Below are 15,442 nucleotides of genomic sequence, written 5' to 3' on the forward strand. Positions count from 1 at the left end.
GTTTTCTTCGCTCCATAAGACGCACAGACTTTCCACCCCCCCGTTTTGTGGGAAAAAAGTGCGTCTTATGGTGCGAAAAATACGGTAAATTAGAAAGAAAAAAGTCAAATCAAATATCAGAGAAGTTTGACTTGCTTGTTGTAGTGGCAATTATGATGTTTTTCATATAATGTGGAGTGGGTGAGTCACTCATACTGTTACTATGAGCAGGCAGGAGGGAACTGTTAACCCCTTCTATGGCTTACGCTTCCCTCCCAATGAGATTCTCATGGCTAATAGAAACAAGAGAAGGCCACTTTAATTCTTTAATTCAGCTTTTACACCTGTACCAGACTCCCAGCAAATATGTAATGTATCTGCCGGCAGTGTACTTTGTAAAATTCCTAATCATTATTGAACCCAAGTCTTTCAAATTTTTGTTTTCTTTTATGATGACCAAGATTTTGCAAGTGATTCTTAGTTCCCTCAGCCTTCTGTCTCTACACTTATCCTTCCAACATTTTTCTGCCACTAGATTAGATCAGCCCTTCGGACAGCCCCGGAATGTCTTCATTCTAGAGAAAAGTTCTTTTAAGTTTTAGTACTTTAAATTTGAAATATTGCTAAGTATTGATAGGGCAGGTGTTTTGTCCTGCTCAGTCACGATGCCTCATTCTAAGAAGGATTCCTTTTGCAAAGAGAGGAGTCAGCACTCTGCTGTCTAGAGCCCACCAGGGGGAAAACCTCACCACTGGCTGCAAAAGAACCAGTAACAGGAGTACTTTGCTGTGGTTTGAGGAGCAGCAGCAGTAGCAGGAGCTGTAACTACATGGACCACTGAAGAGAGCATGGATATAGCAGTGTAGCAATGCAGCAATGGCATGTGGCCTTGTATGGGCCTGGCACCCTTCCTGCTCTACCTAGCTCATCATGGCTCATGACTAGATTTTTAGCTTTTATTTTCCATAGGTATCAGGATACATATTTGATTGTAAAACATTTATAAAACAAATACAGACTTACAAATTTGTTACTTCCAAGATAAAAAAGCAGATTGTCAGCAGTTGTTGTCTTGACATTAAGGATGACAGTGTTGTAGCTTCCTTTCTTTATTTCTGGTTTGTATGTGCGAATGCAGTTGCCTCCAGAAGCCACGGATACTTTGATCTACAATGGAAAACAAAACAGGAGAGAAATTTCAGGTTATATCTGCAGTTATACTTCCATTACTGTTGATAAAAGTTGCAAGTGTTCCCAAACAAACACAACAGGTACATTTAAAAAAAGAAAAAAAAACCTTTCCAGCATGTGGTTCCTTGAAATTAAGCACATGGAATGAATGGCACTTTACTTTCCAGAATGCTGGATCTGGACTGCAAGGTGTGGCAATTTTTTTCTACCATTCTTCATGGACATCCTTATTTTGCCTTAAAGATGACTAGAATACCTGATTGTGACAAGGGTCAGCTATGACAACACAGTTGTTGAATATATTCATAAGTAAGTGACTAATGAATTCATGAGGGAAACTAAGCACATGGCCTATGTGGAACTTTTAGTCCATTTGCTACCTTATTTTGAATGTATTCATTGCTATTACGTTCTTGTGAAAACCTTTCACGTATTTTAATTCTACTATGAGTTGCTGCTAGTTTAATCTCAGAGGAACCCTTTTAGCTCTTAAAACTAATTATATAACACTCATTAAGTGTTAGTTTGCTGCTTACTGTAATATTATTGCCATTATGTAAGAAGGCTTTGACATGTATATGATTATAATAAAAGTTTCTGTAAAGTTCTGGACCATTTGGTTTATTGAACTTAAAGAGTCCTGTTACGAAAACAAACAAAATGGTAAACAATTTCAGTTTTTTCAAAGTTCAAACCTTAACATAGAAATACAGATCGGTTATTATGCAAGTGAATATCATATTAGGAGCTGGTAAAGTTTGCTATGTCCATATCTTCTATATTTTTGTGGGTAATTATAGGATTGTAATAATAGAATCATAAAAATATTGAGTTGGATGGGGCTTGTAAGGCCATTGAGTTAAACCCCCTGCACAAGACAGGAATCCAAATCAAAGCAATAGCTTTTTTCTTTGGATTTTTTCTTCCGTTTGAACCTTGAGATGTGGTTTTTAATTGTATAGATAAATTAATTTTCTTTTTTCCATACACAAACTATAGGATTTAATTTTGGCTATCAAGGGAGCAGCAAGAGTGACTGAACATATCCAGTGTGGGACAAGATTTTTAGGAATATATAGGAATTTTATTACACAGTGGAAAACTAAAACATTTTAATGATTCAAAAATAAGACATTAGTGAATGCTGGGTTTACAAATGTCGACACTTAGTTTACATTTTACATTATCAAAAAGTACAAATATGGCCTACTTTGTTGTTTAGTTGTTAAGTCGTGTCCAACTCTTCGTGACCCTCGTCACTTTTGGCCTACTAGTTTGGCTTAAAAACACACACATAAAATCCCACATCTTTTAGCCTCCAAAAATGATGAGCAAAAGTAACACACAAAAAATAACAATGTTACCAGTCATTTCTGATAGTACAGCATTCTGCCCTTGTTATCTGCCCCTCCCAAAAAGCAATGTGTTACGGATTGTGACATGACTTCTAGTGTGTTGTTTCCAAGCTGTGCACTGGTAGACACAACAATATGTATGTAAAAATATGATCTGACAAAACAACCCAGAAACAGGTCTTATGAAGTCTGGTGGTATAACTGTAACTGCCACAAAGGCTGCATTACTGAATTTCCATCTGGGGGCCTTTTCCATCCACAGTTGCTGGGTGGAGGGTGGGAAGACAAAAGTATCTAGTCAGAGGCATCTTTCACATTAAGAAAACAGCTTTGAAACCTATGAATGAAACCTGTGTCAGAGGTGAAGGAAATAATTTGTTGCCTTGCCTCTGTTTATACAAAATGTTATTTGTAAACCAAACAGAATATTTTATCATTGCTATTATTCCTTCTTGTATTCCTTCAGCAAGCAGCATGATGCTTTGACTTGAATTAAACAGTAGCTTACTGAACATTCATCTCTAGGGATTTCCTTTACAGATTCTTGTGGGTCAGATGGCAAATAAATTTAGCATTACCAGCTGATCCTTGAGTTTAAAATGTAATTACACTGGGAAGACAGATTTGGGACTCTGTAATGAGGCTAGAAAATGATGCTCTTAACCCAAGGACACAAGGTGAAGAAAATCAAGAAAGTGAGAAAGCAATTCCACTTAATATTCTTGGTGATTCTGCAAAGGTGTTGTCAGCTTCCTCATACCATGGCAATGCTTGCTTATAATATAACCACACCATTTTCAGATAGCTGGGCCATAACTGTGAGCATAATGTCAGTTTTTGAACAACTAATACAGATTTCAAAAAATTATTATGTACAATAGATTTACGGATTTATTTATTATATTTTAATGTGTGTCATTAAAATACATGGTGAATGTCCAAGTCCTTACTTGCTGCCAGGTCCAAAGCACAGAACAAGAGAAGATTTAAAAGAGTGTACCATCAATACAGATGGAATATCCTTTGATACACTTGATGCATATCAAAGGATATTTGATCCACATTGTGACTATTATCCCAGCAATAGTCTTCATCACAGACCATAACGATGAAACTAATCAGGAATACCTCAAAGGGAGTTTTTTATACATATATGTATCTCTCTCTCTCTCTCTCTCTGTGTGTGTGTGTGTGTGTGTGTGTGTGTGTGTGTGTGTGTATGTGTGTGATTTTACCACTCTCAACCAACTGAAGTGCCATTATAATAAATAAATAAGCAAAAAAATAAAAAATAAACATGTGCATGGAGAAAGGGAAATCTGTGGTAAAATTTTAATTAAAATAACAGTAATTGAATATAATATTCAAGTCCTCAATCTCTCACCATGTTGTGAGAAAGAGTTTTCTGGTGTTTCTTTCTATCTTTCTTTTGGCCTATGTGATATGAAGTAGTAAGGTAAGAATGGGATGACATACCATTGAGGAAAAAAAGGATAATGAGCTGCAGTTTCATAACAGATCATGTACAAACCGCAAGAAATGATACAAACATGGATGGAGTCAGAAGAGAAGGTTGTCTCATCAATTCTAGTCATTGTGTTATGAAATCTCATAAGTTACAATCTGTCAATGCAATCACACCACATACGAAAGTTTTGCTTTAGATATACTAAAGGTGAACCTTGTGAACACTAACCTTTCCCCAGAAACAATCTTAATTTTTAATTGGTCATACAACATCAAACACATGCTGGCTTTACTGGGTGACAGAAAATGGTATCTAAGCCATTGTTCAGTTTTCCTTGCTGTAATATTAAAAATGTCTTTCCCTGGACTACCACGACAGTAGTGCTATAATGGAAACACTGATTATGCAAACATTGGTTCCGGTTCCTTCTTGCACAGAAGGGAAACATTTCCCATGGTGGTATTCAAAGCTGTTATCCAACATTACCCAGCTTTCCTTGTCCCAGTTATTAACATAGTTTTCTTCAGCTCTTATGTATTCTTTCGAATGAATGGAATAAAACAGCTAAAGAAATAATGCAAGCTGTTAAAATAGAACGACTTACTGAATTGGCTTGCTTCCTGGCTTGATTGATCAAGTCTTTAATATGAGAGATGTTCTTCCCTAGGTTATCTTGAAGTTGTTTGATTGGTTTAAGCTTATCCATCAGCCGATCTGCCTCTTTTTCCAAGTTTTTAACAGTGTCATCTGCATCAGCAACTTTGTACAAAAAACAACAACATATGAGCTTAAGCAATAGATGAAAATACCATTAGTAAATAGTGAGGAGGGCACTGAAAGCCAGGGTGACTATTGTGCTCAAATACTCCCTTTTTGCCCGTCCTCTCCCCTCAGGACTTGCAGGATGGTTATTCTGAACAAGTTTCCCATCATAATCTCCAACAGGAGAGAGGTTTCATCTTGGACTTTGGGTTTTACACTGTAGTTTTGAGTCAGGCGTACCAGAGAGTTGTAACTTAAAATAAATATATGCCAAAAACACCCTGGGAGGGGCTTGGGAGAGGTGGGGAATATACATGGGCTATATAATCCTTCCCAAATTAATACACCATAGTTTATTAAGACCAAATAGCTATATCCAAAATGGCATTCTCTTATCAGTTTATTTTTACAGAAAGCAAAATGTCTTAAACAGCATTTTTGAGCTTTGCTCAAAGGCAAAAGGCAAAACAGAAGCAAGGGAGCAAGAATAAAAAGGGCACCCCGGGTCTGTGATTATAATGTTGTCTGGGAGTTAACTGTGATCCTGTAATATGCCTAGGCCAGCAGTCAGAGGTCAGAGTACGGAAAATGCAGTTTGCAAGCATCTATCTTTTACTCTTGCCTTACTGAATACCGGATAAAAGTAGCAGTAGGTCATTATTAGTAAAGTGATTAGCATTGATTAGTTCAGTGATCCCAAATTAGAAAAAGGGAATGAGTTTAAAAACCACTCCAGAAATGAAGAATAATCATGAGGGCCCATCATAGACATTTCTCAGATGTTTTCTTTACTCCTAAAATGCATGTTTATATTTACAATTTGAACTGGCATGTCATAAAAGTCTTTATTTATTTATTTTTTGTCTCACACAGTCTCAGTGTTGTACCATTTAAAGCATGGGTGTGCATGAACAGCATCAACTAATGTATACTTACCTCAGTGTAGTGCATGGTGGGCTCCATGTGTAAAAGGAGCATCAAGCTCATTCTATATTTCACATCTCCCTAAAGCAGAGCTTTGAAATAACTAGTTATCAATTGTTACAGATTGTTACAAAGTTGATTTAAGAGATACTGGACAAAATCCTGCTGTTCCACCAGCGTAAACCAAACTGGGGTGCTGGACATTAATTTAAATCTTCCTATTCTCCGCTTCAACTCTCAAGACTCCTTAGAGCTTCCTTTTGCCCTGAAGAAGCCTTTGGGAATCTTGGCAAGGGGGACTCTTTTAATAGTCAAAGATCATCGTCAAATTGCTGCCAGCAGTCCTGATTCCAGCAGTCGTGACCAGGCAGCAACTGTTTTACTATTAAAAGCTTCCCATCCCTCTTCCAAGGCATCAGAAGGCTTCCTCAGGGCAGAAGGGAGCCTCAGAAGCTGAAACAGGTAGATAAGAAGTTTCCAATTACTTTCAATTAATTGTTTCAGGTGCTTTAATCTGTGCCAATAGGATTTTGTCCATTTGATTATTAAAGTTTTTTTTGGGAAAATGAAGGGATAACTAAGTGACATTCTGATAGTAACAGGTCAAGGGTAATTTAATACTTTTTGCAATTAACTAATAACTTATCAGTTACTTCTGTAATTACAGTGTTGTGTGAATTCTTTTAGAGGTGAAGGAGTAATAGCACATGGTTCTAGTGTTGGCTAGCACTCTGCCTTGTGCTCTGTTAAGTTGATTATTAGGTAGATGGGAGGAGACAGTATTTTCAATAATCAACCTGTGGCTCATTCCATGCTGATCATTTTAAAAATGGCATTTTAGTTACTTTAGAGACCTTGTAACTATAACTATTTCTTTTCAAAAGTTACTATCTAAGCTCTATGAACAGCACAGGCTTCTGAATACACAAACCCCAATTAACACACACAACTCTGTGTGCACAGGCTTCCCTTCTCAGATGTCCCTCCTTAATCTGTGGAGATCAACAGCAGGAAGCCATGTGATTTTAGAGATGTGGCTACTGGGATGCCCTGCCTATGGAGCCCCATTTATGTTTGCACTGCAGGGTTTAGGATTACTGGCTTGCTGGATAAAATTCAGTGTTTTGGGAAGCATGCAAAGAAGGCATACTAACAATAGCCATTTTTTGTTTTTTCACATCTAGCATCTACAGAGGTACAAAGCGAAGTTGAATCCACCTGTCATGACACATCCTAAATGAATATGTCCAGTCACTTTAAAAAGCCCAGCAAATAATTCTCATTAATATCTAGGATCATAACTAATCGTGCACTATATCATACAACACCTTCTGTTTCTCTTGAATCTATTTCCAATCAATTTAATTGGAACTTTCTGAGTCCTGGTGGTACATGACATATGGGGAACGGAATAGAATATATCTATCCCATTCATAATTTTTCTCTTGCTGACATTTTAGATGATTAGCCAGAGTGAAAGTGTTAGCAATAACAGATCACTAGCTATTACCAATTGTGACTGCAATTTTGAAATCTCCCTTAGGTCTGTGGGTCTGTGGCTATGCCAAGATTTCTCTATCATCAGAGATCTGCCTCAGTTCCACAAAATGGGAGCTAATGCAGGGTAAAACAATTTTTTTGTTGGCTTCTTCTTATGTAAGATTTAGAACAGTTGTACTATTGTGTTAGTGTCCATTCATCTTCGGGATGCAATCAGAATGTATTAAAATAAAATAAAAAATAACAGAAGCAGCAAGTCTTTATCAGAATTGAGAATACAGATGTATATCTGACTTGCTGGAACACACAGAGCTTCCAAAAGAAGAGCCATAGCTTTCAAGAATCTTTCTTCCACCTGACCTTTCAATAAGACAACGATTTTTGTTTTTCTGCCATTTTTTAATTCAGTGTTTCACCCGGGGCTTTAATGCCTGAATAATATGAACTGAGCTGATGTTTATCCCTTCCAAATGGCACAGGCTGCTGGGCTGCATGGCAGTGTTAGCATCTTTGCTGGAATGCTAGTGAGAGTGAAATAATAAGCTATTTTTAATGCAGCAACTTGCATAGGTAACATGCAAGTATACATGAGAAAATGAATGAAGCATATAAACATACAGAAAAGGGAAGAAAGCCAAACTATTGTAAAATTAAAACCTCATACGTACTGATTCCTGGAGGCAAGTTTGGGAGACAAAGACAAAAAGAAAGAAAAAGAAGAAACGTGTAAGACAGGGAATTTGAAAGACAAACACTGACACACACAATGGATTACTAAACATAAAACTGGAGAACTTCATTGCCTGGCACTGATTCGACATGTGAATCTTTTCTCCTGGCATGCATATTTGATCACCAAGATATACTGCCACAGAACAAGACAACATAAGTCAAAAGTCTGTATCTGGGTTCCTGGATGAACTCAGTGGAATTTACTTCTGAGTACACATGGGACAGCACTCTAAGAGCCTGTCTAATCAAAAGAGTAAATGTACGTAAGCTTGGGCTACTGGAAATAAGAACAGGGAATCCATTATAGCTTTTATTTATTGCTCTAATGCCCTATAGCTCAGTGTGTAGGAGTACTTGGCTAGGAAGTCTGAATCCCTACCATGCTTCCAGGACAGGGGCCAGCCAAGATCATCTGGAGCAGGTGTGACTGACAGAGATACACATCTTGCCACCTCCGTGCCTTGAGCAATCCTCACTATCCCAGAGCAGCATGAGAAATAAGGACTGATAAACCACTTCAGAGTACTTTATAAGCCCAGTGAGGGCCCCCATAAGTCAGAATTGATTTTATGGCACGTAATTAATCTGGCCCATTGCACATATAACTCACAACAGAGGTGATCTTTCTGCTTCAAGTTAGAAGTGTGTTGCTTATATACTGCCCCATAGTGCTCAGAGCACTCTCTGAGTGGTGTACAATTTAATTATGCAGGATAGCCATTATGCTCCTTTGTTCATCTTCCTCTCAGCTCTCCCGCCATTCATTTTAGTTTTGTAATGTTAGTTTTATCTTTTTGTGCTGGGTTTACTGCTGTGTATCGTTAACTTGAACAAGAGTTCCTATGGTTTCAAACTCTGGTTTGGAACTATGGTTGGCAAGCAACTCATGTAAATATAATGCTTATAGCAGCTATGTATTGCAGAGAAGAAAATAAAAAATGAATGTGTGACTGGGGAAGAGGAATAGACAAGGAATCAGCCTGAGTGACATTCTCCATCTCTTTATTATAGTTAATTTACTTCAGGACTGGAGAACAGCTTTCTATATGTTAATATGTCCTACAGGAGGGATGGACAGACTTCAGACTTACTTTTTTATCGGAAGACTGAGGATCCAACTAGATTATACATTTAGTGTATCAACGGAGGCAGAATTCCTTCAAGATAAGATGTCTACCTATGTCAGCAGAAGCTTCGAAATACTGAAATTTAGCTTGCTTTTATGCATATGAGAGAGGGGTAAAATATGAACTTCATCTGCTTATCATACCCTAAAATCAAGGGACAGAATATGTCCAAATATATGCACTACCAAAGTTCTTATGACCACTACAGAACCGGGTTCAATGGGCCTTTGACCCAAATGTCTCTTGGTTATCCACACAAGCATTATTTTTCAGCAAACCTATTTAGGGGGACAACATTAATGAGGGACTGCAGTTGTAACAGACCCTTGCCGATATATGAAAATCGCTCAGATCTAACAGTAGGTCCTGCTCTGTCTTCTTTTTGCCTTTGCTGGGTGGTACCCTGGTAATGGAGTAGAACAGTAACCTTACTATGTTTTCAGTTTTTTTTCCCACTATGAACTCTAAATTGCATACAGCTGAAAAACTAGAAGTCCCAAATGACATTCATTGTTTTCCTTTCTCAAAATAAAGTACAGATTTGTAGTTAATATGGTGACACAACCTCTGTTACTACGATTCCGTTCCATTCTTCTCTGGTCTGTACAGAGCTTATCTATGTAATTCCTCTGAAGGTCTAACACTTATAAGCTTTCCTGCTGTGTATCAGTGACATCCAATGGAAATGGATATTCCTTTCTTATGTCACGGCAAGGGCAAAGGTCATGTGGATAAGCTGCAGTCATTCATGCTCAATTTTTCTTCAGTGAAACATAGTGCCACCCTGTGAATATAACTAAGAGATCAGCATAAAATATGCTTTTAACATAGTTGTATTACCCAAGAGGCTATAATACATCTTCTACAACCAAAAGACAGCTTTATTAAACTCTTCTCCCATGCTTCCCCCTTTAAAGGTTAGCTCATAGACCAAGATGATATGTTCATACTACAAAAGCTGGCCATTATTTCCACTGTCCTGGGAATGATCTTTCAAGGACTTTATTAACATTTTGAGCTAAAAATTTTCATATTAATTGAAACGTTTTAAGAATCTAGAGGATGGCTTTTCGAAAAACGTACTGCTAACCATGCAATATCTGAGAGATGCCGAACAACTCAGTAAGAAAATTAATAAGGAGTTCTCATTTAAAGCACACAGAACAGCAATGTACACACGTGTCTGCATTCTGTCCTTCATAGCCTCAGTAAAGCATACTGTAGCACCTGCATTAAATGTTTTAAAATGTAGGAAGATATGAATTTATCAACTGAGAGAATGTTCGGAATTCAGAAGGAAAAAAAGCAGATTTGCAGAACAAACTCTTACTGTTTTTATTGGGATCTTTCACCACAGCGTTTGTTTTGGCTGCATCCTCGGCAAGTTTCCTGTAGTTGTCTTTTAACCCTAAGAGATTCTTGTTGAGATCTCTGATTCTAGCCAGTACATCATTTGCAGTATCATTAGCTTGCTTGGCTTTGTCTTTGACGGCTTGTACCTTGGCAGCTGTATCTGTAAGTAGGAAGGGGGTGAAAGGAGGAAATCAGAATTAGAGAGGGAGGGAGAGAGAGAGAGAGAGAGATGTCATGCACAGAGATTCACCTTGGTTAGACACTCTTGTGCTTATTTATATTTAAAAAGTACATTTTGGTGTTGTTAAAAAGTGAAAGTTATCAAAAAAAATGGTCAGAATTCTATTAATGATTTATACTTGCCTAAGGGAAAGAGCATATTTGTGGCAGATTGCCACTCAATAACAAGGTGCTGGTTGCATTCTTGCCCAGTCACATGATCAGGGATGCAGCCAAGAATGCAACCAACACTTTGTTAATCAGTGGGAAGTCCCTTCTGCAACTGCACATTGCCAATAGGATTTTGGCTATTTATTATAACTTATTCTGAGAGTAAACCACATATTAGCCAGGTCCTGTCATGAAACCTGTTAATCCTAAATAGAGTCAAAACTGATCTGTGCACTCTCACAACTTTGCACTGTGATCTTATCAGCAAGTGTGGCCGTCACATATTGCTTAAGATGAACCCAGTTAAATATTTCAAGTATGAAAACTTGTCATTTTTGACATTATCGATTTTGTAAAGTCTGAAGATTACTAACATATACGTGCAAGAAACTGATTGATGAATAATTATGTCTGGAACTCAAATATTCATACTCTAAAAATGTGGGTATACAATTTTCATGTGAGCCAGGTTGTACCATGGCTTCTTGTTGTTCACATCCTGGCAAACATCCCAAACCACCATGTGACACCTGCACTGGCAAAGGAAAGGCCACAGATGCTTGTGAACTCATTTAATTAGATCCAACCTTTCTTAAATCAGAAATGTCTGTGAGCCAGCAAAACCTGGCATAGTGAGTCATATATAACTCAAGTCTGTCTCTTCAATCTAATGCCACAGAGAATCGTTCTTTTTACTTATGAAACATGGCACAATGCCTCTGATGTCATGCCAGTTTACTCCACATGAGCAGAATACTAGCAGCAGATCCTGGCTTGCCTTTATATCCTTTGGATGAAAAGTACTTCTATCAATTTCACTCCTTTCCATGTACAGATTTTTGATATTTCCATGGAAGTGATCAATTTTGTCTGACATTTGTTTCTTCCTCCTAGTATCTGCTATTGTTTTAGTACCAGATTGCTATAGTAACACAAGTAGAGGTAATTTGCAGAAATGAGTTAAAGCAATGATAGATTGGGTGATAGGATATTGTCTTTCATTCCCTTGAAAAAATTAACTTCTAACTGGCCTATTAAGGGTACTATGAAAGTGACAGCTCCTGCCAGGCCAAAGAAGGAAAAAAAATCAAGGCTAAGCATTCATCCTTCTATGGCATCTAGCACGGCAGCATCCTTGAAGGGCTAATACAGTCAAGAGACATTTCAGGATGGAGTAATAAAATTATGCAGACATATATGTGCATGCACGCATAGAGTTCAAAAGTGAAAGATTAACCACCACCACCACGATAACAACCAGAAATATATTTAACTCAAGCCAGCAGTATGACACTTCTCATTTGAATGTAACATTGGGACTCTCCCTTTTGATGTTTGAGGTGGACAAGAGTAGCAAAGTGCTGTTGGGAAAGAGTACAGATCTATATTCACTATGAAGTGATCCCTGACTTTTGCTATGGTGCCTTGTGGATGAGCAATGAGCCCACCACAGTGTGACATACAAAGAAAGTTACTTAGAACAAGGGTCCCCAACCCCCGGTCCATGACCCGGCAGTGGTCCACAGCCTAGGCAGGACTGGGCCGTGGACACAGATGTCCTGTCCCCCCCGCAAGCACCCTCCCACCTGAGCGCACCATGCGCATGTGCATGACCGCATTCCGCCTCCTGTGAGTGTGCCGTGTGCATGTGTGCGAGCACCCCCCTCGCGAGTGTGCCGATGCATGAGCGCGTTCCACCCCTTGCAAATGGAAAATTATGAAAAAATCTAAATAATGGCCAAATCTGTATCACTGGGGCTCTTTTGGCAGGTGTGTTCAACCCCTTATTCTTTGCACACTAATTCCCAAATCAAACTCAGCGTATTAAATATGTATCTCTACATTAATTGAAATTTAAGTAGGTTAGTTTAGCACTATCTATTTATTTACTTTTATACTTCACCTCCCACCACTCCATTTGCAAATTTCCAACTTATTCCATAACTTAATTGACTGTAATATATGAGTTCCAATCATTGATGGGGGAGGGGGGAAGTGTAATCCTCCAGATTTCAGTTCTCAGCATCCCTCAGTGTTGGTTCTGCCACTAAGGAGCAATCTGCACCTGAAGTTCTGGTTGAAGATTGTTTGGCTTGGCTTTACTCACCATTAGGAATTGCTGACAATTTCCCCAGGGTATCATTCAAAGCTCTCAGGAGATCAGAGTTCTTTCCCTCTGCATCTTGCAACCTGTTCTGCATCCCTTTCAGGCTATCTTCATTTTCTGCAAAGAGTGCACAAAGCAAAAAGCTAACTTAAGCTTTCTGAAGCCTCTATGTTCATGTGACAATTGGTGAGTTCAAACATTCTCCACCTTTTTTGGGGATTATAACTCCCAGAAATGTTAAAGTAGCATGGTTGATATTATCTGGGGGAGCCACGGAGTTGGAATCCGAAAAACATGAAAAAGAAAAACCCAAGCTCTGATTAGAACCAGGCTGTGTCACAGTTCAACTGCATTGTTCTGTTCATATATATTTATCTTCCATTTGTGCAACTGCTCGTTCTTTGAAAGAACTCACTTATACATGGGGGCTTATCTAATTTATTCTCCCAACAATTCTGTGAAGCAAAGAACCAATCACCAACCTGAAGGCATCCATGGAGCTATTTTTGGTGGAGCAGGGATTTGTATTCAATTCTCTGTAGTCCAAAGTGAACACTTTGTTCACAACAGCACCGCATAAATAATTCATCTGAAATCATTGGGTTAACTACTAAACTAAGCTTGAAGGAGTTTGGATTCCACATCATATAGGATGCCTACAAGCTACAGCTATTCCAAATCTCTAGATACCCTTCCAAGATGATGCACCTGAACCGTAGCAAGGAAGAAATATCAACCACAACTTTTGAACTTTAAATCAAGGATTTTTATAACACCCGAAGACTTGGTTTTGTTATGCTTGTACTATATAATACATGGTGTTTATAATTAAAAAAGCACAATTTAATATCATGTAAAAAATCCCTAAGGGCTGCATATAAAAAAAATCACACAAAGAGAAGATTTACTGAACAATACAATGATAAGGGCTGAAGTGAACACAGGACCCAGGAGGTTTTCCTTAACATCATCTGACCTGGCTGTTAGATGGCATTGCTGTGCAGTAACCTTAGAATGTTTCAATTCTTAAATCTGCACTTTATTCAGTATGTGTCAATAAAGAGGATCAGCGAGGTCAAAGCAGTGTCACAAAGTGTTTTATTTTACTGTGTTCCCATTGCCTTTATTTGCCACCGTGAAAGGCCATGAAATGATGGTAACTCTACTAGAGGCAACACTGACAATATTATTTCTCTCTTTTTCTCCCCCTTCCCTCCTCTCTTTTAACACACCACACACACAGACACACAGACACAGACACAGACACAGACACAGACACAGACACACACACACACACGTTGTAGATTAAATAATAAACTAATATCCATTGAAAATGAAAAAAAATGACATGAATCTTAAGGACATTAATGGAATATTCAATAGGCTACTGATGGGATTAATTCAGTATTCTTTGAGAAGTATTTTGCATGACAATGGTGCTTTTGTATAATTATATTGTTCATAAAATCTATTTTTAAGGCTTTCCAACTTAAAATGTGTGGATATTTTGAAATACATATCTCAACAGGAAAGAATGTAGTTTTTGCCAAGAAAAATGCTGACTAAAGCATCATTTTAGAGGGGCCACTCATTATTTATTCACTTCAATAAGGAATGCCATGGTGCTGCAGAAGGAAAAGGAAGAAATTTGTAGCAAACTGATATTTTCCTGCTGGAAATAAAAGAGCTGAAGTGATGGCAAAATCTGGGAAAGAAGCCATAGATGATGCAAGGAAACAAATTATACAGCATCCAGGCACTTGTGTATGCTGCATACTGAGGAGCACCAAAATAAGACATAGAGTATATTGCCTTATTTGATGTCCCAAAGAGTTCTTAGCTGGAGCAACAGTTTTAGCAAACCATGTATGAAGAAGGGTCTCACTCCTGAAATACCTATCTCACAAACATATTTAGGAGAAAACATGATTCTACTGTTTTGTGCATTTTCCAAAAGGGGTAAGACAAATAATTCCATATATTTATGAAGTAACCACATTGGGTCACAATGTCCTACTACTTCCATATCCAGTACAGCACTCCATGCCATTTCCCATACCATTTGTAGAAGTACTCCAGTCCTCAGCAGCAATACTTCAAAAGTTTAAGGGGCTACAGTGGATAAAGACTTGTATAAGTCAGATACCCCATCTTCCACAAGCAGTAGTGCTTTTTGTTAGTGTACCACTGAATAGAATCCACTACAATATTTCCAACCACTATAAAAGTAAATTATTGCAATGCAGGTAATAATTCTGAATGCTTGGACATATTAAGGTTATCCTCAGACCAAGGAATATTAACAAGGTTAGTTTTTGCAAAAACAAATATTCCATCAGAACATTTTAAATCTGACATGGTATTCCACTTTTCCTAATGTTGCTTCAAACCCTGTTGGCACCTCTTTCATGAGATGGGTGGCTGAGAATTTATAGCATAGATGTTATTCTTCTAAAAATAGTTTCCATATGATAGGTATAATGCAGCTTGTTAACTTCTGAGTTCTGCAACCGAACACCTCTGCTACTGACTGCTTCTTTCAGAAGTACGTTCC

General features: G+C 38.0%; 1 protein-coding gene across 1 annotated transcript in view; it reads right to left on the reverse strand.

The window, feature by feature from the left end:
• LAMA2 (laminin subunit alpha 2) overlaps positions 1-15,442 on the reverse strand; it is a 535,204-nt gene that overhangs the window by 68,417 nt on the left and 451,345 nt on the right. Inside the window, exons 43-46 of the mRNA XM_072996866.2 lie at positions 12,889-13,005; positions 10,369-10,551; positions 4,598-4,752; positions 1,003-1,146 (exon numbers count right to left, since the gene is read on the reverse strand). Coding sequence (XP_072852967.2) covers positions 1,003-1,146; positions 4,598-4,752; positions 10,369-10,551; positions 12,889-13,005 — 599 coding nt within the window. The remainder of the gene's footprint in view (positions 1-1,002; positions 1,147-4,597; positions 4,753-10,368; positions 10,552-12,888; positions 13,006-15,442) is intronic.

The sequence above is a fragment of the Pogona vitticeps genome, chromosome 1 (genome assembly GCF_051106095.1).
Source record: "Pogona vitticeps strain Pit_001003342236 chromosome 1, PviZW2.1, whole genome shotgun sequence".
Lineage (NCBI taxonomy): Eukaryota > Metazoa > Chordata > Lepidosauria > Squamata > Agamidae > Pogona > Pogona vitticeps.